Raw genomic sequence first — 27,694 nt, forward strand, 5'->3', positions numbered from 1 at the left:
AAGAAAACAAAGAAACATCAGCTGTTCATCATTAAAGTTCTAAATAATCTAATAATCCTCCAGATTAGCCTTCAAACAGCAGAGAGATTAAACTTTCAACTGAAATCAGAAGTGAACATGTTTTCTAAACATCAGAGAGCAAAAACTAGCAGGAAAATTCCTAAAGTCAAAGTTCAAGTAGATACAAAAAAACCGAATCAAACTTACAGTTTGTTCAAACGATCCAAAGAGTTGATGAAGAATATCTGAACAACAAATAGAGATACAACAACCGGACTGGACCACAGCTTAAAATGTGAATTCAAACTGAAAGTAAATGAGACAGATAACAGCTCACCTGGTTTGTAGTTTCTTCTTCAGAGCCAAGTCCCGCCCCTTTCTGTTTGCTGCAGCCAGGTGTACTTGCTCCGTTCTGAGCAGAGGCGAGAGGTCTCACTCTGAACAATATCTCCTGTATCTAATCAGATGCTGGGTGCTAGAATTCTAGTATTTTAATATATTTATTGATTTGTCTTAAAATGTTACATTTTCATAACGTTTTATATTTTGGTTGTGTCAAATAAAAACCTGAAAACTGTTTTTTGTCCTTATTTTTTTAATTGATTGTTAAATTACTACTGTTTTACTGATTATTTTTTGCTGCCGTCGCTGACCCAAAACATTTTTACTATGCAAAACAAAGTAAGTGACAGTAAATAAAGTTATATTTGAAAAATAACATCTACACACTTCAATTTTTCTTTATGCTGTACTCAAAAAATCAGTTTACCTTCATAGGTGCTGGCTTGATGCAGAAAACGGCTCTTTTGAGTTTAAAAACAGTATTTTTAAATCATTAGTATGACAGATGAATATATATATAAAAAAACAAAAGATAGATTGCAAAACAAATTACAGTCAATGAAATCTGTTTTTCATCTGCAGGTTTAGGATGTATTTTATCACAAGTTTACTAGATCACTAGATTGGCAGATACCAGTTCTGCCAATCTAATGAAAATAAAGCCTTTTATCTCATAATTATGACTTAGCTAACTCACTATTCCACTAAGACTTAGTGGAGATGTAGAATAGAAATACAAGTTTTGTTTGTTTTTTCAATCAAATGGGATCCACAACTTTGAAATATTTGCAGAAAAAACAACACAATACAAAAAAAGCATCAATCTTCTGTTGTGTAGAGAAAAAAAAAAGCATATTCATGTCGAGGAAGTGAAGGTTGTCTGTTTCTGGTGAACTAAGAAGAACCTTGGATAATATCAGTTAAAACATTTAATTTTCCTTTGGAATCAAAAAGGTATTTTTATTGAATTTGTGTCAGTTAATCTCAGTATTAGCCATAAAATGTCCTTCCTGCAGGCATGTTGGATCAGACACGTCTCCATTTAAACACAATTTCCAGATATAATCTCAAATTCAAACAATAAACAAGCAAACTTTTTCATTCTTCTTGTATTTTTTTTCTTGTATTTTTTCCACCAGCAGCAGTAAAACAAATAGTGGAAAGAGAAACTTTATTAGAGCATGAATTTGACTGATTTTTTGCTTCCTCAGAGGCCGAGGTTTTAACTCGGTCCGCACAACGCAAGCAGGACTTTCTGATAATGTCCTTTGGTGTCGCTCTGTTAAAAAACAAAATCAGAAACATTATTGATGTGGTTTGAAATGTAAACATAGAAACAGTTTGGGAAACATATTTTACCAAGATGTCCTCATGTAGGGTTCTCTCAAACATTGCCCGGTTCTCCTCTACGACCTTCTGCAGGTCGACCTCGGAGTGGCTCACCAGGATCCGGATCAGAGTCTGATCACTCGTACTGTGACCCTGGTAAGGCAGAAAATGGACCAAATGAAGTTTTGGTTGGAAATTTTGATTCCTTTTCATGGATCAAACTAAGTTAATTTAAATTATTATGTGTGGTTACTCTAACAAAAACTGTATGTTGCATAAAAAACTTTAACAATCTTAGAAATCTAGTTTGTCAAAAGTTACTTTCTACACAGCAAAAACTCAAAATTATGATTTTATGCTGATTATTTGTGCTGGTTTGTGCAAAACGTTTGACACCAATTTTGTCTGATTTCATAAAAGTGGGGGGGCTGGTTGACCTTTTGACCTTTAACCTTTCATTAATATCTTCAAAGCCAAAGCAGCACAAACGACAATTTTTGCTGCACAAACCAGCACAAATGTAGTCGAGTTAATTGACGCCCATTTTGTCTGATTTGAAGAAGGTGGGGGGCCAACTTCACTCAGGTCGGCCCCAGGCCTGGCTCCAGGGTGGGACCTCATGTACGGCCAGTACAACCACTGTTTCCAGTGGTCGCATTCATCATAATGGATCTTTGGGCGGCACTTGGTCTGGTTCCTCACCTAGAACCTGTCTGCACTGGGTGGCCCAACCAGAGGCATGAAGCCCCGACAGCTTAACTCCCAGAATGTGTGTGTGTGTGTGTGTATTTATGTGTGTATATTAAGTAACTTGTTAATTATGTAGGAATGAGAGAAAAATGAAGAAATTTGTTTTTTAACCTGAGGAAACGAGCACAATGTGGCGTTAAGCATATTATGACTTTTGGTTCATTTGTGAGGTGAAATTTATGTATTTATTTTTTTAAAATGTTTTTTAGGCTCTAATAAAGTTTTTTAGGCTCTAATAAAGTTTTTTAGGCTCTAATAAAGTTTTTTAGGCTGTTATTTAACAGGTTGAACAGGAAATTGGGAGGAGAGAGAAGGAAATGACATGCAGCAGATTCTGCAGGACTGGGAATTAAACCCAGGTTGACAAACAAAACCTATAAGTAACGTCCTAAACAAAACATAATTTGCTGTCTTACTATAAATCTGGTTAAAAAATAACTGAATTATTCATTTCTAAGCCCCTTTTTCTTCTCTTTTATACAAGCAGACAACACATAAGCTCAACAACACAAAAGCTTTATATTTATTACAAAGTATTGATCTAAGAATTGATTTCTTCCTGTAATGGAAATGATTTCTGATTAAGTTTTCTGTTTTCATGCTTTCATGGATTGTTCTTCTTTTTTCCCTTTTCTACAGGTTTTCATGTTAAATTGCACTTTTTTGTTAAGTTTGTTAAACTACCTTGAATCTGTTATTCTAAATAAAGACTAACAGAAAGATCACACAGTAACTTTGATTATTTATAAAACCTGTTTTGTTCTTATAACAAACAAACCAGATACAACAAGTTTGGGTTTCTTTATGGTCCGGAGAATTAAATTATGATTACAATTATCATCTAATATTATGTACAGATTAAACTCTAATCTTAATTTAACATCCTGGAACCTGAAGAATCCAAACCTGTTAAATCAACTTTTTAATGTTTGGTATAAAAAGAAAAACAGGATTTATCAAAGAAAAACAGGTGAATGGACTGAACTTGTGTAGAGCCTTGCTGGTCATGTTGACCACTCAAAGCGCTTCACACTACAGTCACATTTACAAACATTTACACCGACATGCAGGTCAGAGGGCAACTTGCTGCTAAGTGCCCCGCACCAGGGCAGCTCAACATGTGGCTGAGGAAGCTGGAATCGAACTTACAACCTTCTGGTCACAAGATGACCACTCTACCCACTGAGCCACAGTCGCACTAAAAAAGCCACTGCATGATCCTTTTGCTAATCTTCTTTAAAATACAGATTTAAACAGTTTAAAAGCTACAATTCAGTGCAATTTAATATAAAAAGTGAGTAGAAACGGTAAACTAAAGGACAAACCATAAAAGCACAAGTACAGTGGAAATAAACAGAAATCATTACTATTAAAAGAAGAAATTTTAACTCTTAAATCAATACGTTGCTATAAAAATTGAGCCCAGTGTTGCTGCGGCGCTAAAACAGCGAAGGGAAAAGGGCTAACGTACGGCTAATTCAATTAATTTTAAAGTTTAACAATAAAGCTGCACATGTGTTTGGGGTTTCTTCAAATCTTTGGGGGCAATTTGCAGTGACCAACTGACCTGACCTACATGTTTTAGGAGATGTGGGGGGAACCGGAGCACCCGGAGAAAACCCACGCAAACACGGGGAGAACATGCAAACTCCACACAGATGGTCTCTGTGAAGACGCAGCGCTAACCGCTGCACCACCGTGCTGCCCACGTTTTTTCCAATTGGGTTTGGAAGGGATCTATTTTCTAGTTTTAACGTTTTAAATTTTAAATTTGACGGAGCGTGGCCTGGCGCCCCGTACACAGAGGCTACAACCTCCATGAGTTTGATTCCTCTTTTCCTCTCTTGCTCGTCTTTCTCCTTCTCTGAATATCAAAATCAAGAACATTAGACATGTTCTTGATTGTCTTCACTCTTTAGTTTTTTTTTTTTTTGCTTCTTCCATCGCAGAGTGTTCCGTACTTTTTTCCAAAATGAAATGTTAGATTTTTTCTTCTTACCATCCTGCATGATTTTAGTATCCGGATTGTCCAAATCCTCCAGGACTGTTTCTCCAGTGATCTCTGTCTCTTCTGAGGATTCCGGATCATTGGAACAACCTGATAAAGTTTCTCCTGAGAGTTTCTCCTCTGAAGAAACCTCTTGCCTAAAGACTTTGACCGGATCCACTTGGCTCTGTGAATCTTCCTCCTCATCTTGGGAATCTGTGATGTGTTTTTGTTGTATATCATCTTCCTCAGGTCTCAGAGTGTCGAGCAGCAGGTGATCCTCTTTCGCTCTTTCCAAATCATTTTTCAGACATCTGATCTCCTGCTGGTATTTCTCTGCTTGCTGTTTAAATGCAGTGACTTCATTTTCATACCGACAGTTTAGCTCTTGGTACAAACCGTTGACCTTCTCCAGCTCAGCCTGGGCACTGCTTTCCTTGTCTTGAAGGATTTGAATTTCTGTTGTTGCGTTTTGTTGGAGGACGGCAAACTCAGCTCTCATTTTGTCCAGACTCGCCTTGTCCTTCTCGGATTTCTCCAGATGTGCTTTTCTTTCCTGCTTTATTTGCTTCTGGTAGGTTTCAACCTGCTGCTTTAAATCCATATTGTCTGTTTCAAACCTACCTTTTAGCTCCTTGTGCGAAACATGAACCTGATCCAATTTCTTTAGCATCTGCTTCTCTCTCTTTCTCAGAATTATAATCTCTCTTCCCATTTTCTGGAAGAGCTCCTCCTTCTCAGCTCTCAGGTTGTTGACGAGCTTCAGATTCTCTTTCTCTCTTTCTATGTTGGCGTCTTTCTCACGTTTCACCTCCTGCCTCACCAGAGAAATGTCTGCTTCATACTTACATCGCAGCTCCTTGTAGGAAGTCTGGAGTTGGTCCAGTTCTTCTTGGACAGCCTCAGTTTTCTTTCTCTCAGCCTGTATTCCAGCTACAAATGCTTCCCGGCTGAGGAGGTGGGCCACCTTTAAATCCTCAAGCTCTTGCTGCAAGGTCTTCTTCTTCATGTTTTTCACACTGTTATAAAATTTGGAAGCAATGTTTGCAGCGTAAAGTTCTGCTGGATCACTGAACATCTCTTCTCTCTCTTCTCTCTCTAGTCTCTCTAGTTCCCTCTTTGCCTCTTCGGCCTCGTTGATAAGCGTTTCTCTGAGAGCTTCCTGCTGTTTTAGCCGGAGTTCCATCTCTTCCAGCTCGGCCTCCAGGTCGGCCATGTTTTGGTTGTCTTCTATCCTGGTGCTCTCCATTTCCAGACTGGAGTCCAGTCTGTGGGTTTCCTCATCTAAGATATCCAGATGTGCAGGAGCGAAGCTGCCTTGGGGGTTTTGCTGGACTCCCGTTCTCGCCTGGGGTCCCATCATTTTGTTGCAGTATTGTTGAAATAAGTGAAACATTTCTCCTCAATACAATCACTAAACTGGTCGATTGGTAAACTACCTGAAAGAGCTTTGCGCACGTCTGAACTGGTCAGTGATATTGCAAGCAATGAAAAATATGCAGAATTGTGTTGCATACAATTCTGAGTTGATGACATCACAGACTGCATCGCCAGTGACATCACAGAATCTGCCTTTGCTGGCAGTGTGACATCATTCCACCACCAAATATCTCACTATTTTTTCTTGTTTACATTCAAAATAGTCCATGATTCACTCGTTTTTATCCAAACTCATTTCTGTTTTGCCTCAATCAAGATATAAATAATTATTCATATCATAGTTGTCACCTTAAACATATTAGCTAACAAAGCTAACATCTTGTATTCCACATATGTAAAGATTTAAATTTTTAGATAAGAAATATGTAGAAAATTATATCTTTATGTCAGTTTTATTTTCTACAACATAGTATTAGGTCCACACTAAGAAAAACATATAAAAATAAAATTACAAAATAAGTGTATCTGTTGTCATGTGTGTGACATAATCTTGGTGAGCCAGACTAAAATAAGAGATAATAAGAGATAAAATAAGCATTCTGAGACAACCTACCTGAAAACCAAACCTAAATATGAGGAGAAAGTCGACATGGAGTAAGTACTGGATGAGATCATTGGGGAACCCAGAGCTCATCAAAATGTCCCACTATCTAAAGTGCAATGAACCGGCAGGTCAAGGATTCAGTGGACAGACCTGCATCCCATAACATAATGCAAATACATTATTATTATTACATAATAATATAAACTCCACAAAATGAGTTTATTATAGACTTTGTACATTGTCAATGATCTTCTGATTCAACTAAATAATACAATTTTAAAGTATGCACTGTGAGTAGTATTTTACCTTCCATGATGAAACCCTTCTCGCTTTTCACAGCGCCAGTATAGTCTTGGTTGGTTGTTGTCACCTAGTGTGATATAAAATGAAATTCTCACAATGTGATTGACTGCATGCAAGTGGTCCAACAGGTCCACCAGCGCTCCTCAGGATTCTGGCGGGGGAAGCCGCGAGAGCGTCTGAAGGACCCGTTGCATGCAGTCACTCATCACACCACTAGGTGGCCGCAAACACATGGATCAAAAAATTACATCTACACAGCACAATTTTTTTCTGCTGTACTTGAAAAATCACTGTTTACCTTCACAGGTGTTAGCTTGATGCTGAAAACGCCTAACTGTCAGATTACATCAAGTACAATCAAATAGCCTACCGATATGAGTATCGGTGTATAAATGTGTGTGTGTTTGTGAGTGCGACTGGGTGAATGTGACTCTAGTGTAAAGCGCTTTGAATGGTCAAAATGACTGGAAAAGCGCTATATAAGTTCATTTACAAATAAAAACTGTTCTTTTGAGTTTAAAAACTGTATTTTTAAACCATTAGTACAACAGATGTGTTGCGACTGTTACAGACACCCATTTCTGCCAATCTAGTGAAAGTAAAGCCTTTTATCTCATAATTATGACTCGGCTAACTCACTGTTATGACTAATAGTAGCTAAGTGTTAGTGGAGATGTGGAACATAAATACAAACTTTGTTTGTTTTTTCAATCAAATGGGATCCATAACTTCTAAATAATTGCAGAAAAAAACAATACATTACAAAAAAAGCATCAAATGTCTGTTGTGTAGTGAATAAAAAGCATATTCATGTCGAGGAAGTGGAGGTTGTCTGTTTCTGGTGAACTCTGAAGAACATTAGATAATATCAGTTAAAACATTTCATTTTCCTTTGGAATCAAAAAGGTATTTTTATTGAATTTGTGTCAGTTAATCTCAGTATAAGCCATAAAATGTCCTTCCTGCAGGCATGTTGGGTTAGACACGTCTCCATTTAAACACAATTTCCAGATATAATCTCAAATTCAAACAAATAAACAAACTTTTTCATTCTGCTTGTATTTTTTTCTGCTTGCATTTTTTCTACAAGCAGCATCCCATCACCATCAAAACTCAGACTGGTGAGTAAGGCAGTGATGTCTCTAGGAACATCCTGCATGGTCTAGTTTTCTGCCTGGTTGTAACTTCCTCCTTAGCATGTCAGTGTCCTGCTTAGGCTTTCTAATGAGCCATCATTTGGTCCAGGTTTGTTGAATCAGGGAGAGAACTAAAACATGCAGGATGCCGGCCCTCCAGGACAGACTTTGGACACCACTGGTCTAAGGCACCACATGAGATCAGGCTGAGGCCTGGAGAACACTGGCCATACATCACTGATGCCAAAAATATCAACATGCATTGAACCAGCCTGCACACACAAAAAACTAAATACATTTTCATCCAATGTGTTGTTTGCAACCTCAGTGCTTTGAACATTTTCATACGATACATTTGCATTTTTATAGGTTTATAAATGAAGAGACTGAACTGTCATCTTACAGAAAACTGTCATGTTCAATATTGTTAGTTTTGTAAAATTGAAAATGTCCACAATAATATCATACTGTCTAAGAGGAGCCAAAATAATAATAAAATGAGATCAAGAGGTTTAATGAAAGTAAGTGAATAAAGTGATGTAGTAGTGAACATTAGACTATGATGAGAGCTGAATGCAATGTTTTATTTTTATACATTCTGTTAACTAATGTCAAAATATATTCACATTATGATATACAGCATTTCATTAGTAAAAAAAATTAAAGCGCATGTTGTCCACCTGAGTGGACATTTGGGTAAATCCAAGAAATATATATATATATATTTAATTCTTTTCACACCAATTTTATGTCTTAAGAAAATCAAAAACACTTTGGAAAAATAACACTGATTTTATTTGGAAAAGAATTCTATTTATTCAATATTGCAGTAGTTTTTTGACATTTTAGCTTTAAATGTCAAAAAAATATTTTATCAAAATCCTTCCATCTCTCAAGATAATCCTTCCAATTTGTGGTCTATTACCATTTGCAAAAATCAGATTTCATAAACTCGTTTTATTTCAGTATTATCATGAGCTTGACATCACTTTTTATTTTCTTGTTACTAAATATCAAAACTTTTCTTTTGCCATACATTAGTGATATTTTATTTTTTGCCATACAATTTCTTGGATGCTTGTATTTAATGGTCTAACATGGTGGGTCCATTAAACTGAGAAGCTTCTAAAAACATCCCAGAGCTGCATAATGTAGAACGAGCAGCAAATTAATAAAATTCAGAATAAAATGTGTTTATTGTTCACTAAAACACATGAAGTAGAACTGCAGTAAATATACAAAAAATAACATTTAAATCCAAGATGAATTTAAGAATATATGAGTTGACAGAAACAAAAAATGTCCAGTGATTGAGAAAAACTGTAAATTCAAAGAAATCTGAATAAATGAAAGGGAAAAAAATCAAATGAGAAACAAAACATTCTGAGATTCATTGTGAATCTTTGACTGGAAACAGAAAAAAACAACAAGTTGATCCAGTTATAATCCTGGAATAATCCCAGGGTTGTGTAGAAAAGTTTAACCAAGAAACAGTTTGGATCCATGAAAATATGTTTCTGAATGAAACACATGTAGAGACTGAACTATCTTTTAATCAGTGAGAGATTTTCTAGCAGGATGAAAATCTTTAGACTCTTTAGACTCAACTCAGCACAGAAACACTGAGGAACCAGAACTGAACCTAAATCCAGGAATCAGAGGTTCAGTGAATGTGGTGTTGAAGGTGTGGAGGAGGATCAGTGAGTCAGAGGAAACTCTGTAGAAGGACAGAATGCCAGCAGGACAGTCCACATACACTGCTACTCTGTTAGAGACAGAGGAGGAGGAGAGACGAGTTTCTCTGTTATTGTGCCAGACATAGTAACCAACATCATCAGAGCATCTCAGACTCCAGGAATGATCATTATATCCAAACCAACAGTCTCTACTGTCTCCTTTCCTCCCGATTCTTCTGTAACTCACTGATATATAAACTCTTCCTCTCCACTCGACCTCCCAGTAACAGCGACCAGTCAGACCAGTTCTACACAGCAGCTGATTCCAGTAATCAAATCTGTCTGGATGATCAGGATATGACTGAAGCTCCATCACACATGTCACCTTCCTGTTGTCTTCAGACAGTTTGAGGTTTCTGCTTACTGTGTTTGTGTCGATGGTGAGTTGACAGGAATCTGATGGAGAGAACAAACACAATCCAGCTGCAGTTATTGATCATTTATTGACACTTTGATGATGACTCCTGAATGAGTGATGTGACAGTTTGAAGATGGTTGAATGTGAGCTGCTTTGTTGTCATGAATCAGATGAAAAACACACTTACACTTCCTCAGACCTGGTGTCAAGAATCGGCCTCCAGCAGGCTCCACCCTGAAAGGAGGAGGGGGGTCAGACCATCAGTCTCTTTCAGCACTTCCTCTACCAACCAACACCACCAGGTGGCGCTGCACACATTTACAATGAGACCAAGAAGAAGAAGCAGCATCCTGAATCCAGCAGCTGCAGTAATGGCTTGTAAAAGTAATCCTTCCTCCTCTGCAGACATTTTGGAAAATTTAAACTTATTCTAAAATCTATATTTGCTCTCAGCCATGTCTCTTTATTACCAAATATTAGCGACGGTCAAACAAAGTCACTGATCAGCTGAATAGGAGAATCATTGTTGACGCTCCAGCGGATCAAAACTTCAATCCAAGCTGCAGTTAAGATGATTTTATTTTCCTCAATATCATCAAAATTCAAAGGCAGAACATCAGTGGATATCAGATATTTGTGTCCAAAAGCAGAATTAAAACCAGATCTGCAGGTTTAAACAGTGATCAAAGACAAAAACATACTAGCTTGAAGCGGTCAGTAAAAAGTAAACCTCCCCCATCACCCACTGACTAAAGTCACCAGGTGAGCAACAGGTGATCTATAATCACTAATAACACCATGTGATCCCACGCTACGCCTATCCACAACACCAATTCTGTCTGATTTGTGATGTAATTCATCTGCATATTTTTAACTTCCTGTCCATCAGCCAATCAGCTTCTTGTATTTTCTCAGTAGATCCATCAGTGGAAGCCCCGCCCAGCCCATGATGCTCCTGGTTTGTGAAGACAGAGAGACAAACTGAACTCTGATAGGAAACAGTTTCAAACTGATTTTCTCTCTCCAACCTCTTGGTTCCACATGGAGCTATATTTGGCCCCCTGCTGCTCTGACTACCATGTCATTGTGGTTCCAGTAGATGGGTCGGTTTCCCAGGTTCATTCAGCACCGTGTGAAAGATTCCTACAGTTTTTAATTAGATGTAGTTAAACTTACATAACCAAAATTACCAGCAATATTTATAATTTAACTGTAATAAATACAAGCCAAAAACTTAATTAGCATAATAAATTTTAAGCTTCAAACTAAATGTTTCCCAGCAGACTGACTAAAGACATTTCTCCCTCTTCCTCCTCTATCAGACCTTCTCTGCTCCTGCAGCAGGTTCCTCCATACCTGAGAGCTTCCAGTCTCCAGTGTGGATCCTTCAGTCCAGCCGACAGCAGCTTCACTCCTGAGTCTCCTGGATGATTGTAGCTCAGGTCCAACTCTTTCAGATGGGAGGGGTTGGAGGTCAGAGCTGAGGCCAGAGAAGCACAGCCTTCCTCTGAGACCAAACAGCCTGATAAGCTGCAGACACACAATTCATCACATGATGAGAACATGAGAACATTGAGGTAGAACCCAAGGTCTGAACTGGTCATTTTCATGGGAGGAAAACACACAAGAAATTATATTAATTATGATATTAATATCATAAAATGGTAATAAAACTTTACTTCATTTTGTAGGTAATAAAAATCAAAATTTGTCATTTGTAAAATGGATGAGAAAGTCTAACAACTGGTTGGAGGAAGAATCTGCAATGATGCTTCTTTGTACACTGAGAATGCAGCAATCTGTCAAGTGTCCAGCGTTACACTAACAGTTAAAGCCTGATCCCCACCTTTCTACATTCCTCTCTTCTTGGTTCTTTCAGCCTGGAGTAAATGAAAACCAGCTGAGTTTATGTGTCAAGACTTAGCATGATTAGCCTCAACACAGTCAGACATTTACTGATGTTATAATCTGCTACTGAAATAAAATTTACATAATCTCTTATAGCAGGTAATTGACAGAAATCTGGTTTCACCAGGATTGAGAACATTTTACCTGAGAGTTTCCAGGTTGCAGTTTGGACTCTTCAGTCCAGCAGAGAGAAGCTTCACTCCTGAATCCTGCAGGTTGTTGTTACTCAGGTCCAGTTCTCTGAGACTGGAGGACTGGGAGCTGAGAACTGAGGACAGAGCTTCACAGCTTCTCTCTGAGAGGTTACAGCCACTCAGTCTGAGGAGACAGAGAGAAAAATCTGTTATTAATCCATCAAATGTATGTGTTACTTTCCAGTCAACAATATTCTTTTTGAACTGATTGAAGAACAGGTCATATTTTTCAAAACTTTGTGATATCTTTATTTTGAACTGGTTTATTCTATAGTTGGGACTTTAGCCTTGAAAAACTGAACTACAGGCAACAAGGAGGCTGGCAAGAGAACTATTAAAATCTACAATGAACTGCATTAATTCAGTGACAGTTTCAATAGAAAGAAGAGAATTTCTACTGCTTCAACATGTAACATGATGAATAGTCGCTGACGAGAGCCGGTCTCTCTTTAACTCATCACCCTCTAGCAGCAGACTAGGAAACAATATACCGATAAATAATCAGTAAATACCAGTAGATGGTTTGGTTTCCTAGGTACATTAAGCATCATGTGAAAGAGTCCTGCTGTTTTAATGGGCTGCTGTTTGCAAAGTTGTACAGTTCATTTAATCCCAAAGTTTTTTTCTGCAAAATAAGTGCATGAATTTCCCTCCTTAGATCTCCCTAATACATTATAGTTATGAATTAATTAGAGGTGGGCCGATTGATCGGCCTCCAATCATAATCGGCCGATTTCCGTGAAAAAGTGTATGATCGGTGATCGCCGATCACGGTCTCCTGTTGCTGATCACCAAATCGATCACATTTATCTCACTTCTCAGCCTGCAGCTCATCTCCTCTTTCCTTCACACTGCGCAGCAACAAATCCTGCCGTGTTGAACTATAAAGCTCTGAGACTGAATGGGGAAGTTTGCGTGTCGGCGGGAAATTACCTTGGGAGTGAATCGCTTTAAAATGCATCGACACAATGAATCTAATATGATATTTAAAAAACAAGAACTTGATGGAGTTTTGCTACATCGAGGCTCAATGCAGGAACAAAATGACATCCAGAGCAGCAGGTAAAGCAGGTAAAGCAGCTCAACTACCAACACTCACCCAGATTAGCATCACGGTCAGAAAGCTAAACAAATAATCAGAAAAATAATTCAATTCTTCGAGCTGGAGGTGAAAGACTTTGGTTCTGCTCTCGCTGTTGAACCGCCGCTATTTTCTACTGGTAGTAATATTTCACAGACGTAGCGCCGCTCAACCTCCACCTGCAGTGAATCTCACACTGGTTAAAGCTGCAGCAGGTAAACAATGAGAACAACAAAAGAGTTCACATATTAAAACTTTCACTATGCCCAAACGAGAGAGATAATATATGAAGAAATTAATAAATAAATAATCATCAATCTCCTCTCCCTCCTCCTGTGTTCTGCAGAATTACTCTGCTCAGTCAGAACCAGCCAATCAGAACCAGCATTAATCAGCTAACTGCTCTAAGGAAGTTTGGATTCAGTTACTTAGGATTGTTTATTTTGATGCAACCTGCATTTGACTTTGAATGAATGATTCCCTCTCTTACTAGACATTATTTGAAATAATAAGTGTTATTAGATTTATTTACTGTTAAATGTTGTTTAACTGGTTGCAGGTTTTTCACTTGTTCTTTTGACTGAGTAGCTGCTGTATTGTGCCTGCAAGTATGTTGCATGTTTATATTAATTAGATGAATTTATAACCAGATAATTTTTTAATTTTGCCAGATCACATAGTATCATTTTTAACTAACACAAAAAAACCAAAAAAACAATTCAGGTGATCAGCAGAGATCGACCTCATGGGTGATCGGTGTCGGAATCGGCAGCAATAAACCTGATCAGAGCATCTGTAGAATTAATACATTTTATTTTGGTTATGTTAGTGAAAATGTTGGTTTTATGCTGAGCAACAATTGTTGCTGATGGAAAACTGCATAGTCTGAATTACACAAATATGGCCTATTTATACATATAAAAAATGAGAAAAATTATGACATGCACAACCTATTATAACAAAGAATGGTTACAATAGTGTTCAGAAATATTTTAGATACATAAAGATTCAATGCCACATCCTGCAGATGTCATTGTCTCAATTTGCCGAGTGACCTTTGACCTCATTTGGTCATTTCATCAATGGGTCAAGGTCAGGTGAAAATGTTAGAATGAATAAATGTTCATCTTGGAGAACATTTTCCCTGTTCCACCAGACCAAAAACTACACCTTTGTTCTGTCCTAAACTAGTTTCAGGCATGGCATCATCTTGTAGCTTCATTCGGTGCAAAGACCCACTTTGTGGAAAGGATCGGGTTTTGGGAGGTGATTTGGGGAGGGGTTCAACTGTGGGAATGACAGTGATGTAAAAGATATCATTTTGAGGTTCCTTCAGGTCTAGAAGATCTAAAATATCTGATGGTTTTAAGCTGTGAGGAAACAAGGCATATAGAATAAACAGCAAACCAATGGACACCTAGCATAGTGCTGTCTATGTATTATGCTAGAGGCAACAATTTTGTTGCCTCTAGCAACAAAATTGCTAGAATGCTCTTCATTCACTTATGAAGAGCATTCGCTCTTCATAAGTGAATGCTTATGAAGAGCATTCACTCTTCATAAGAAGAGTGAATGCTCACATTCACTCTTCTTATGATCAAAAGATGAATGAAGGGATATAATTTTCTTTATATATCAGTAGAAGATACTTGAAAGAACATATGTTCAAAATATTTTATTTATATTTGTTTATCTAAATATTTTACAGACTTCCTCTTGTACAGGATTGTAACAGACATTTATGTCCAGCGTCACACACAGGAAGTAAAGAGGTCTGGTCATGTGACCTTTCACAGCAGGTAAACAATATACACTGCCTGGCCAAAAAAAAAGTCGCCACCAAAAAATGGTCACACTCTCTAATATTTTGTTGGACCGCCTTTAGCTTTGATTACAGCCCACATTCGCTGTGGCATTGTTTCAATAAGCTTCTGCAGTGTCACAAGATTTATTTCCATCCAGTGTTGCATTAATCTTTCACCAAGATCTTGTATTGATGATGGGAGAGTCTGACCACTGCGCAAAGCCTTCTCCAGCACATCCCAAAGATTCTCAATGGGGTTAAGGTCTGGACTCTGTGGTGGCCAATCCATGTGTGAAAAAGATGTCTCATGCTCCCTGAACCACTCTTTCACAATGTGAGCCCGATGAATCCTGGCATTGTCATCTTGGAATATGCCCGTTCCATTTGGGAAGACAAAATCCATTGATGGAATAACCTGGTCATTCAGTATATTCAGGTAGTCAGCTGACCTCATTCTTTGGGCACACAATGTTGCTGAACCTAGACCTGACCAACTGCAGCAACCCCAGATCATAGCACTGCCCCCACAGGCTTGTACAGTAGGCACTAGGCATGATGGGTGCATCACTTCACCTGCCTCTCTTCTTACCCTGATGCGCCCATCACCCTGGAACAGGGTAAATCTGGACTCATCAGACCACATGACCCTCTTCCATTCCTCCAGAGTCCAATCTTTATGCTCCCTAGCAAACTGAAGCCTTTTTTTCTGGTTAGCCTTACTGATTAGAGGTTTTCCTACGGCTACACAGCTGTTCAATCCCAACCCCTTGAGTTCCCTTCGCATTGTGGGTGTGGAAATGTCATGAAACGGTGCGGTGGAGTGGTGAGGCAGATGCAGCGGACCCAGGTGTGATGAATATGATGATTTTAATAATAAATAAGTCCAACAACGAGCAGCAGGCACAAGGACACACTGACAACGAATAGACTAGACATAGACGAGGACCCGACGAGGAACAAAGAACACAGGTGGAGTTAAATACACGGGAGGGTAATCACAGAGACGAGACACACCTGGGAACAATCAAGGGGAGGACAGGACAACGAAGAGACTTAAGGACACAGAAAACTCTAACTAAACACAGAAAAACACAGATCCTGACAGGAAATGCTTTTGCGTTCACAATTAAACATACTCCTGAGTTCTGCTGTTGTTTTTCTTCGATTTGATTTGACCAAACGTTTAAGTAATCACCGATCAGGATTTTTTTCCGACCACATTTCTTCCTGGAAGACGATGGTTCCCCACCATCCTTCCAGTTTTTAATGATGCGTTGGACAGTTCTTAACCCAATTCTAGTAGTTTCTGCAATCTCCTTAGATGTTTTCTCTGCTTGATGCATGCCAATGATTTGACCCTTCTTAAACAGACTAACGTCTTTTCCACGACCACAGGATGTGTCTTTTGCCATGGTTGTTTAAGAAAGGAGGAGTTACTCATTGCATCAGCTGGGGTTAAATAACTTGTTGCCAGCTGAAAGATAATCGCCTATGCAGTACTTATCCAATAGGAGGCTTGTACCTATTTGCTTAGTTAAATCCAGGTGGCGACTTTTTTTTGGCCAGGCAGTGTACATGAAATTGATATTGCTTAGAGCAGACGCATTATTATTTTATTTTAAAACTCAATACCACAGTTTCAGATTAAATATTTCAATTGGAAACTACATTTTTAGCTTCAAACTAAATGTTTCCCAGCAGACTGACTAAAGACATTTCTCCCTCTCCCTCCTCTATCAGACCTTCTCTGCTCCTGCAGCAGGTTCCTCCATACCTGAGAGCTTCCAGTCTCTCAGATGGGAGTGGATGGAGGTCAGAGCTGAGGCCAAAGAAGCACAGCCTTTCTCTGAGACCAAACAGCCTGATAAGCTGCAGACACTATTCATCACATGATGAGAATATGGTTCTTTCAGCCTGGAGTTAATGAAAACCAGCTGAGTTCATGTGGAAAAACTTAGCATGCTTAGCCACATCACAGTCAGACATTTTTTTATTTCATTAATTTACTATTGAAATAATATTTACATCATCTATTGCAGCAGGTAATGGACAGAAATGTAGTTTCACCAGGATTGAGAACATTTTACCTGAGAGTTTCCAGGTTGCAGTTTGGACTCTTCAGTCCAGCAGAGAGAAGCTTCACTCCTGAATCCTGCAGGTTGTTGTTACTCAGGTCCAGTTCTCTGAGACTGGAGGACTGGGAGCTGAGAACTGAGGACAGAGCTTCACAGCTTCTCTCTGAGAGGTTACAGCCACTCAGACTGAGGAGACAGAGAAAAAACTCTATTACTAAGCAATTCTTCAAAATGTTACTTTTTTCCAAACAATATTTTTCAGAAAACTTTGTTTTACTAGGGCTGTTGTAAACAAATATTTTAGTAATCGAGTAATCTATCGGTCATTCTTATGCTTAATCGAGTATTTGGGTAAAAAAAAACAACATAAATTAAAGCTGCAAGTGGCGTCGTGCGGCCCTCGCAGCTCAGTTCTGCGCCAGCCTATGGGCCACCGCGGGGGTTCCGGCACCGTCGCCCACTCGCCATGGTAGAAGCTGTCACTCCATTTCCGCGCCCGTCCACCAGGTGATACGCATCGGTGCGTTAGGCAGCCGACTTCCTGTGATACTTGTGGTATGACATTAATTGTAATTTCTGAGCATCTTGGGGAGCTCTACAAGTGTACCAAATTTAATAATAGGAATAATCAGTATGAAAACAAAAGGCCTTCGCAGCGCTTTGCTGCTTGGGCATAAATATTGGTAAATCTGGCATAACACCAGTGTTACTATGGCATATCAATATCAGTCCAGTTTCTCATGTTTGAGTTTCCCTAACAGTTACTTTTCTGTAGTTTAGAAAATTAACCTGTAACAATAATAGTTCACTTTCTAAATTAACTTGAAGAAGTACAAGTGAAGAAAAGGAGAATTAAATCCTCGGTTCCCCGTGTCCCAAAAAAAAAGAAAACAAAAACTCCCAAAGTATAAACAGAAAGTTGGACCTGATGAGCCGATCAAAAAGAACAAAACGGTACAGCAGGGGGCCAACCCTATACAGGGCCGTCGAAGCCCCTGCTAGTACCGGACTACAAGAAAAAAGAAACTACTGCTAAAGAAAAATCGAAAACAGGACAACCGGTCCCACCAGGTCAAAAATCACAACAAAAAAACATCAACCAAACAAACAGCTAACAAAAACTACCGTGTGGCAGGCTGGAGACGTGCGCACCGTGTCAGAACGCATCCTGGGTGTTTGTTGGGAGTGGGCGTCGCCTTTACCTGGCGCAACCCAGCCTATTTATAGGCTGTCCAACAGTGTCACAAATTAACGGACCAATTACAAGAAAGAATTATCAAAACTCCAAAGTATATTAAACAACAACAAAAATCATACAACTAACTTCTATACAAAATAATCCAAGTGAAAAAAAATAGACAGAAATAAATACAATGTGCCGGAGCACATAACAATGGCTCTGGAGCGACTCACTTATATTGTCAGAGGAAAAGGAGCGAAATTTGAAAAGACATGGTCACCGTTGACCGAGTTTCTGAAACGTTACAAAGGACATTAAGAGAACTGTGCAGAGATTGCTGGTTTTTTTTTTCTTTTTCTTTTTTTCTTTTTTCTTTTTTTTCTTATTGTTTATTATTGTTTATTTGTGTTTGTTTGCTTTGGGGACCAAGTTATTTAATGAGAATCTGTGTTAAGTGTATCACTGTCACTTGTTCTTTCTTTTATGTTATAAAATTCAATAAAAAATATTCTTCAAAAAAAAAAAAACTTGAAGAAGTTATACAAAGATCTGAAATTATTTTCAATTTAATAATAAAGAGGTAGACTCACAAATACGCTTATAAAAAATGTCTGTACTCCAGCTCTTAGTTTATATATTCATCTTCAGTCAGTTTATTAGATGAACCCTCACCTTGCCCCATAACTTTGGGTTTGAGAATACAGCAAATATCGCTTGGATTTTGTGGTGGTGAGAGTGGAGGGCAGGCGAGCGAACGAACGTAAGATGGGATAGAGGGGAGGAAATAGACCAGGGGACGAAATTAAGAACGGGGGGGAGCAGTATGGGATATTTACGGCACCTTCGTTCGTCATACTCAGAAACTCATCTACCAGCCATATGTTTTCCGCCACCTGTGTATTGACACTGGGATGAAATGAAATTTATTGTGCCTTTCGTCCCTAAAGTTACACTTACACTGTAAGCATCAACTACTCAGCCGCCCGCCGTGGTCAGTTTATGCGCAAACCTGTGTAAATACTCCTGCAGCGCTCTTCCTGCCGTTTGCTCTGACCCAGCAGCTCCCGGAGGAGAAAGGTTGCCATACTCCAGGCATTGCATCAGTCATTTTAAAGATACTTATTGGTCCCCTCAAAAACAATGAACACCCGGGCATAATCATCGATCAATAAAATCCCCACAGGCCGAACTTGAAAATTGGATGTTATGCCGCTAACACTTAGTTTTCATCAACAACTGAGAGGCGGAAGTCAGAGCTACGTGTAAGACAAGTAATATTCTGGTGCTGCACTAAATAATAAAATATAAATTAACGAAGCTTCTAGGCAGGTAAATTTTCCTAAAGGAATTTTAATAATCGAGGTATTCAAATCATTCGAGGAATCGTTTCGACCCTATATTTTACACCTATTTATGTTGCCTTTTGTTGTGAACTGGTTCATTGTATAGTCCTCCAGTCATAAAGGACAGAACAACAGGCAACAAGGAGGCTGGAAAGAGAATTATACAATTCCATAAGGAACTAAGTGAATCATATTTGAATGTTAACATAAAGAGGAGGTCTTTTACTACTTGATTATGTAATATTATGTCCAGCTGCTGAAGTAAGTCTGTCTACCTGACCCCTCAATTTGACACTTTGAAGAGACAATGCACTGATAAATAAACTGAAACATGTATATGTATTTACCTCATCAAAAGCAGATTTCTATAAAAATAAATGCAATAACAGTGTGTGTCCTTACAGAGCTTTGTTGGAGGCTTTAACCACTGGCAGCAGCCTCAGAAGAACCTCCTCTGAAGCAGAGTATTTCTTCAGGTCAAACACATCCAGATCTTTTCCTGATGACACTAAGATGAACACCAGAGCTGACCACTGAGCAGGAGACAGTTTATCTGTGGAGAGACTTCCTGAACTCAGAGACTGTTGGATCTCCTCCACTAGAGAACGATCATTCAGTTCATTCAGACAGTGGAACAGATTGATGCTTTTCTCTGCAGACACATTCTCATTGATCTTCTCCTTGATGTACTGAACTGTTTCCTGATTGGTTTGTGATCTACTTCCTGTCTGTGTCAGCAGGCCTTGTAGGAGTCTCTGATTGGTCTGCAGTGAAAGTCCCAGGAGGAAGCGGAGGAACAAGTCCAGCTGTCCATTTGGTCTCTGTAAGGCCTGGTGAAGAGCTGTGTGATGGAGAACCTTTAGTTTAGGTTTATTAAATAGTGAAGGTTTCTTAGGTGTTTGTGTTTCTTCCATCAGGCAGACACCAGAGTTGATAAAGGTCAGATGAGCATGAAGAGCAGCCAGAAACTCCTGAACACTCAGATGGACGAAGCAGAACACCTTGTCCTGGTACAGACCTCTCTCCTCTTTAAAGATCTGTGTGAACACTCCTGAGTACACTGAGGCTGCTCTGATATCGATGCCACACTCTGTCAGGTCTGATTCATAGAAGATCAGGTTTCCTTTCTGCAGCTGATCAAAAGCCAGTTTTCCCAGAGACTCAATCATCTTCCTGCTCTCTGGACTCCAGTGTGAATCTGTTTCAGCTCCTCCATCATACTTCACCTTCTTCACTTTGGTCTGAACCACCAGGAAGTGGATGTACATCTCCGTCAGGGTTCTGGGCAGCTCTCCTCCCTCTCTGGTCTCCAACACATCCTCCAGAACTGTAGCAGTGATCCAGCAGAAGACTGGGATGTGGCACATGATGTGGAGGCTTCGTGATGTCTTCATGTGGGAGATGATCCTGCTGGCCTGCTGCTTATCTCTGAATCTCTTCCTGAAGTACTCCTCCTTCTGTGGGTCATTGAACCCTCTGACCTCTGTCACCATGCCAACACACTGAGGAGGGATCTGATTGGCTGCTGCAGGTCGTGTGGTTATCCAGAGGAGAGCAGAGGGAAGCAGTTTCCCCCTGATGAGGTTTGTCAGCAGAACGTCCACTGAGGTGGACTCTGTAGCATCAATCAGGATCTCCTTGTTGTGGAAGTCCAGAGGAAGTCGACTCTCATCCAGACCATCAAAGATGAACAGAACCTGGAAGTGTTCAAAGCTGCAGATTTCTTTGGTTTCACTAAAGAAGTGATGAACAAGTTCCACCAAGCTGAACTTTTTCTCTTTCAGCACATTCAGCTCTCTGAACGTGAATGGAAATATGAACTGGATGTTCTGGTGGGCTTTGTCTTCAGCCCAGTCCAGAGTGAACTTTTGTGTTAGGACTGTTTTCCCAATGCCAGCCACTCCCTTTGTCATCACTGTTCTGATTGGTTGATCTCTTCCAGGTGGGAATTTAAAGATGTCTTCTTGTCTGATTGTTGTTTCTGGTCTGTGTGGTTTCCTGGATGTGGTTTCAATCTGTCTGACCTCATGTTCATCATTGACCTCTCCAGTCCCTCCCTCTGTGATGTAGAGCTCTGTGTAGATCTGGTTCAGAAGGGTTGGACTTCCTGCTTTAGCAATCCCCTCAAACACAGACTGGAACTTCTTCTTCAGACCAGATTTAAGTCGATGTTGACAAACTGCAGCAAATTGCTCTAATAACACAAAATGTAAAATCAGTAACTAAACAAAATAATTTTCTGAAGATGATGTTAATAAATGATTCTGTCTTTTCAAATATCAGTAAATGTGTGATTTATCCATCAGGTCAAAACTTTGTAGAAATCCTCTTACTGCTCTCCAGACGGTCAGCCAGCTCCTCCTGCTTCATCCTCCTCAGGAAGTTCAGTGTGATCTTCATCAGTGCCTCTCTGCTGCTCCTCCTCTGTTCTTCATCCTCACCTTCCAACACATCATCATCTCTCTGACTCCCTGAACATTTTGTGTCATCAGGACTCAGAACCTTCTGAATTTTCTTCAGCTCATTTTTCACAAAAGTGACAATGTTGTCCTCCAGCAGCTTCAACAGAATAATAGATGAAGAAACATCAAACTGAAATCATGGAGCCAAAAACCAGATGGATGTTGAACAGACTGACTTTCCTCTGATCTTCAAAGTGCAGCATGGAGACAACTGTGAACTGTGAAAAACAGTTGTTGTTCATATACAGACCATAAATATGGAGTCCAGCTGTATTTGATGCAGCTGAGCAGTTGGACCACTGGGAACCTCTGAGCTCTGCTGGTCCATTCTGTGGAGGAACCAGGAACAATTATGAAGTCACAAAATATTCATCCAACAGTTAACAGATTAAATCATCAAACATTTTACAATAAAAGCTTGTAAAGCAGAAAAATAGATCATCACATAACCACAATACAAAAACGTTAGTAAGAGGAAGATGAACTACAAAGTGTGTGTGTCCATGTGGGGTCCTCTCCTGGATGTTATTGTGAGAATTTTAAAATGGATCATGTAGATCCCTGAAAGCCAGTGAGCTCACATTGTATCTGTCCACACAGAGACAATCAGAAGGTAAAGATCCATGATGTGATATCTGGATGTGATCAGTGAATCAGATGATCCAAGTAATTGTAAAGATTTAATGTTCCTGCTGATCCCATTAAGAACCTGCAGAACCTCTGATGGTCCACATCAGCTCAGTTTGGTTGAGTTCCAGCAGATCTCACCAACCACATAATGAAGCTTTCCTTCCCTGCTGAATTTCTGTCATGATGTGCAAACTAACCAATTTCTGAAGGACCAGATTGGCTTTAGCAGGTATTTCCCAGTGGGAAATATGTCCCACATGAAGCATGTGGGACATATTAGTCTGACATGGAGCCAGGAAGCAACAGAACATCATCATCAACACGCCAGAGATTAATATATAAAGGTGCTTTCATTAGAACAGAGCAGTTGATTTCTGCAGATAATGGATCAAACCTCTGTAAAAATAACAGGAAATATTTGAGTTCTTACTGGTTCATTTTCCACAGATACAGCCATTAGAAACAGCTCACTTCTCTGATGATGGAGGTCCAGGAGAATTAAAGTCAGTGCGCTAATTTAAAGATCATTTTTATTTTGACTCCATGTAAAATAAAAAGATGTGAGACACAACAGAACCACACAGATTATCAACTTCATGTTCTAAATGATTCCCATCAGAACCAGTTCAATCCTCCAACACATTCCTGATCATTGATCCCCCTAAATAATGTTCAGCCTTGTTTAAAGAGCAGAAATATCTGTTTCTGAGATTGTGGGTGATGTTTGAACTAGGAATCAGAAAATCCATGTAAACTTTTTTTTTTCAACATTAATCATTCATCAAATTTAGACAATACAATTATCAACCTATACATTAAATTCACTTCTGCCTTTTTGTTTGTGTGTTAAGAATAATATTTGATTAAATAAATGTGCCTGTTTAGGCCTGTCACAATAGCAAATTTTGCTGAGCGATTAATTGTCTCAAAAAATTATTGCGATAAACGCGATAAACAAGAAAAAGGTCTTCTTGTTTGAAGACCTTTTTACACTGATGTAATGGAAATGACGTAATAATGCATGCGATTTCCTGCCAAAGATAGATACAATTTATTTTCAAAAGAATATTTAACACTGGAACTGATAAACAAAATAAACAAAACAACCAAAAACAAAATGGATTCTCAGTCTCCATTAACAAAAAATGTACTTGATAAAAACTAAACATAAAGCCAAAGTGGAAATAAATACTGCATTCAACCTAAAGAGTGCAGATTATGAAGTCTGTATATTATGTTGCCCTTCAGTAATAATTAGATTTAAATAGAGAAGATGGGCACATCGACTACCTGATGCAATAGTTCACACTACACGATTTTTTGCTCCTATTTTTCCCCTTACAACAATCTTAAACCGTTGGTCTTTCTAAGATTGTATGGTGTGTTATGGTAGATCGTCGTTGCCGCTCCGATCTAAATCAGGGGTTTTCCCCGACTGGGAGCTTTAACTACGCCTGTTGAATGTGACAGGCAGCCAATCAGAAAGCGCGGATTCTCCTCAGTGTTTTCTGAGGGGAAATTACTTCGGGGAATCCCAAACAGCTGACAGGACGCAACCCGAAGTCCAGCGGACATTGGAGATGATATGTGGAAACAACATTAATGTTTATTCAACATGCAAAGAATATAGAAATGACAAGGGGAGGAGTTGGAGCGAAATTGCTAGCAGTTGATAAACCTGGTAACTTTTCAGCTGTTCTTCGTTAACGTGATGTAAATAGGTTCTAATGATTTTCATTCAGTCAGGACTTTACGCTGACACTAGCCACATGCATTGCAGGTAGATTGTAGTAAAGCATTGATTAATGCCTGGTTTTAAAATTAGTTCACTGAACTTGTAGCCATTATTTTGTGCCCATTGTTGGACACCACATGGCAGGATCGAACCCGATCGAACCGTTATACCTAGGATTTTTGTCGGCTAATGTGTGGTCTGTCAGGTTTTGAAAATGAGCCGACAATCGACAGCTCTAAGATCGTGTCATCTGCGCTGGGCTTTACACTAAGGAAATGAGGAAGGGAGGGTCAGTGGAGAGCACCGGAGTTGAGCCTTTTTTCGTTCAGTGTCATCAACAGAGAGAGAAAAAGGTCGGAAGAGATGATAATGCCGATAATTAAAATGACGTCGATAGTTTTAATTTATCGTACGATTAATTGATTTATCGTTTATCGCGACAGGCCTATGCCTGTTTCATTTGGAAAAATGAAGTTGATGCAAAACACAATAAAATGCAGTTAAATGTTTGTGGTTCAAAGGTCATGTCAACATAATAGTTTATGTGTCCTGATTGAGGATTTTCCTTGTTCTTTCCATTTTATATTTTATTTTATTCATCAGCAGTAATTTATTAGTTATGGTGTCTTCTAGGGAGGAGTATCACTACATGAATGATTGTTTATTTGATATCAGGGAAACATCTGGAAATCAGACTGGATTTCTAGACTTCTGTTAACCTGATGGACCTGGAAAAACTATGAGTAGAGACTGTGGATCTAAACGGACCTGATTAATTCTCCAAAGATCTTTCATTAATTTACCAACAATCCAGCTGGACTTCATTACAGTCATTGGAGACTGTAGTAGCCAGTTTAATGCTGTGCTAGTTAAGTGTTGATCTGTTGCTGCTTCTTTATGACGTGCTGAGTGGCTCATTTTGTACCTGTTGATTGTATGTAAAGTCAATCCCAGAAATCTTCTTTGTTGTTCAAATTCTGAATTTATTCCAGTCAGATGAAACCATTTGTGAACAAATCCAATTAATCCAGTATACATGGCAACAGCATTAACAATGACTCAGCCAGAGCAGTCAAAAACTTGTATGCCCTTCCGGGTTCAACACTTGTCACCTCTTGGTTCATATTCTGGAGCCCACAGCCCCATCTAGTGAGTAAAAACCCAAAATATACATATTTGGCTCCTATTCGCTGGCCCCTAATTGGCATAATAAACATATATGCCAATTCCCAAAACAATGATAATTCAGGAGAAAATATGTGACACAAATGTGACATTAACACATTAATTTAGAGACCATATAACATGCAACATTTGGAAATTGGTCTCTCAATAATATTGGATTTAGTCTTCAACTTCACTGACCTCACAAAACCATGACCATCTGGAAATATTTCCAAAACTGCAACAGCGTTAACAATTACTCCGCCACAGCAGTCAAAACCTTGTATGCCCTTCCGGGTTCAACACCTGTCAGCTCTTGGTTCATATACTGGAGTTCATAGTCCCATCAAGTTAACAAAAACCCAAAATACACATATTTATCTCCTATAGAGACCAATGAAGTCCATGATACAATGTTCCTAAGTTGATTATTGGATCATGTAAGCATGGAGACATCAATGTCATTAATGTATAACATATTAAAAGAAAATAACCTAATATTCAGTATAATGTTCACATTACAACAGAACCCAACAGAACTTGTTATCATCACATGGCCACAATAACAGATATAAACAGAACAGTTACAGCAATTAGAAGCATCTCACCTCTCTGATGGTGGAGATCCAGGAGATTTAAAGTTAATGATCTCATGCTTTGACCTGTCGCTCTTAAAGGACACACAGCTGGGTTCTGGTTCTGGTTCTGGTTTGAGTCTCTGATGGATCCTGACAGAAACATGATGATTAAAACTTAATCAGTAAAGAGGAGCAGCAGCAGCTTCATCACCACGTCTGTTCTGGCCTGATATAGTGAACGCTGTGTGAAAAGGGCTGTGGACAGTTAGAGATGGTGACCTCACCTTTGACCTTTGCTCTGGCTCTCATCTTCCCCACACAGAGTGGTTTTAGAGGGAGGGACTCCCTCCTCTCTGTCCTCACACTGATCCATGCTGCTGAATTCACATCAGCTCACACACACTTTCTACCTTCACCTGCAGAGGAAACACACATCATTCATCTGCACATCAACTCTGATCATCCTTTACATCATTAGAGCTGGAAAAAGATCAGCTGCTCCTCCTCTGATTGGCTCTTCTTCTCTGCTTCATATCAGTGTCAGGTGAATGCAGTCAGACAGCAGAGAGGCAGAGGAAGCTGCCATCAGCTGCTGCACTTCTACTATCAGTCCACTAGATGGAGACATGGAGCAACATTTACATTCACTGATTCAACCTGAACAACAGGAAGTATTTTAATTATTAATTATTAATCTCTACAAGTGGATTATATGCAGCATTAAATATTAACTATTTAACAGTCTGAATGAACTGAAGACATTTCAACATCAATATTTTAAAAATAATATTTGCTTTTTCTAAAGGAAGAAACAAGACGCTGTTGGTTCTGACTTTAACTTTGAATACCAGAGTTTGATACCAGGAAATTAAAACAAGAAGCAGTTTGTTCACAGAAGAAAATAAAGAAACATTAGCTGTTCATCATGTTTGATTCCATATCATCAATAATCTAATAATTCTGTAGATTAACTTTCAAAGAGAAGAGAAATGAAACTTTGAGCTGAAATCAGCTCAAAGTTTTGGCTGCTCTTCAAAAACATTTTCTCCAAACATCAGAGCAGAAACAAGCAGGAAAATCCTGATGACAAAGTTCAAGTAGGAAACAAAGCAAACTTACAGTTTGTTCAAATTATCCAGAGTTGATGAAGAACATCTGAACAACAAACTGAGACCCAACAGAACCACAGCACAACAGGACTGGGTGATACAGCTGAACAGGTGAGTTTAAACTGAAAGTGTTATGATGAGAAATGAGCCCAAACTGGTCTGACTGGTCAGAGTTAGTGGGGAGTCAGAACAAAGTTTACCTGTTGACGTCATTTGGATTTGAAACAAACTCCTGGATTTCCTCTTTTCAGATTTTAGTGCAACACAAACATTTTCACTAAACTGATCTCAGAGCAGCTTCTGGTTCAGGAACAACGGATCTGGAACGTTGATTTTTGCTCTTTTCAGCATCAGGAAGATTCCAGCTCCACAGATCAAATGTTAGATCAAAACCGCAGCAGCAGATCAGGAGATAAAAAGGGTGTACTTACTTTTGACCATGACTGTCAAGGTGATTGATGGTACAAAGAATTACCAATATTTTCGTCCATTTAGCAGGTCATAGA

General features: G+C 39.0%; 2 protein-coding genes across 2 annotated transcripts; both read right to left on the bottom strand.

Annotated features, from left to right (window-relative positions):
* Positions 1–1,238: 1,238 nt before the first annotated feature.
* Positions 1,239–5,417, bottom strand: LOC111609553 (annexin A5-like). The gene is made up of 4 exons (XM_023338682.1): positions 4,808–5,417; positions 4,421–4,662; positions 1,702–1,824; positions 1,239–1,621 (listed from the first exon to the last, which is right to left on the bottom strand). The coding sequence occupies exons 1-4, from the start codon at positions 5,415–5,417 to the stop codon at positions 1,565–1,567; spliced, it is 1,032 nt and encodes a 343-aa protein (XP_023194450.1). The 3' UTR covers positions 1,239–1,564.
* Positions 5,418–7,620: 2,203 nt separating this feature from the next.
* Positions 7,621–26,452, bottom strand: LOC111609425 (NLR family CARD domain-containing protein 3-like). Its single transcript, XM_023337879.1, has 10 exons — positions 26,364–26,452; positions 26,110–26,229; positions 22,223–22,301; positions 21,844–22,069; positions 19,913–21,704; positions 17,000–17,173; positions 11,978–12,151; positions 11,282–11,455; positions 10,113–10,159; positions 7,621–9,963 (listed from the first exon to the last, which is right to left on the bottom strand). The coding sequence occupies exons 1-10, from the start codon at positions 26,450–26,452 to the stop codon at positions 9,440–9,442; spliced, it is 3,399 nt and encodes a 1,132-aa protein (XP_023193647.1). The 3' UTR covers positions 7,621–9,439.
* Positions 26,453–27,694: the final 1,242 nt, after the last annotated feature.

The sequence above is a fragment of the Xiphophorus maculatus genome, chromosome 8, assembly GCF_002775205.1.
Source record: "Xiphophorus maculatus strain JP 163 A chromosome 8, X_maculatus-5.0-male, whole genome shotgun sequence".
Lineage (NCBI taxonomy): Eukaryota > Metazoa > Chordata > Actinopteri > Cyprinodontiformes > Poeciliidae > Xiphophorus > Xiphophorus maculatus.

What these genes read in the sequence shown, in the direction of transcription:
- LOC111609553 (XM_023338682.1), bottom strand. Translation starts at nt 5,417, where the DNA reads ATGAAGAAGAAGACCTTGCAGCAAGAGCTTGAGGATTTAAAGGTGGCC. An exon ending in TACTAAAATCATGCAGGATG is followed by an intron (nt 1,825 to 4,420) that starts GTAAGAAGAAAA and finishes CTGCCTTACCAG; the next exon opens with GGTCACAGTACGAGTGATCA. An exon ending in CCCTACATGAGGACATCTTG is followed by an intron (nt 1,622 to 1,701) that starts GTAAAATATGTT and finishes GTTTTTTAACAG; the next exon opens with AGCGACACCAAAGGACATTA.
- LOC111609425 (XM_023337879.1), bottom strand. Translation starts at nt 26,452, where the DNA reads ATGGATCAGTGTGAGGACAGAGAGGAGGGAGTCCCTCCCTCTAAAACC. An exon ending in GGCTGACCGTCTGGAGAGCA is followed by an intron (nt 21,705 to 21,843) that starts GTAAGAGGATTT and finishes TTGTGTTATTAG; the next exon opens with AGCAATTTGCTGCAGTTTGT. An exon ending in GACACCAGGTCTGAGGAAGT is followed by an intron (nt 9,964 to 10,112) that starts GTAAGTGTGTTT and finishes TCTCTCCATCAG; the next exon opens with ATTCCTGTCAACTCACCATC.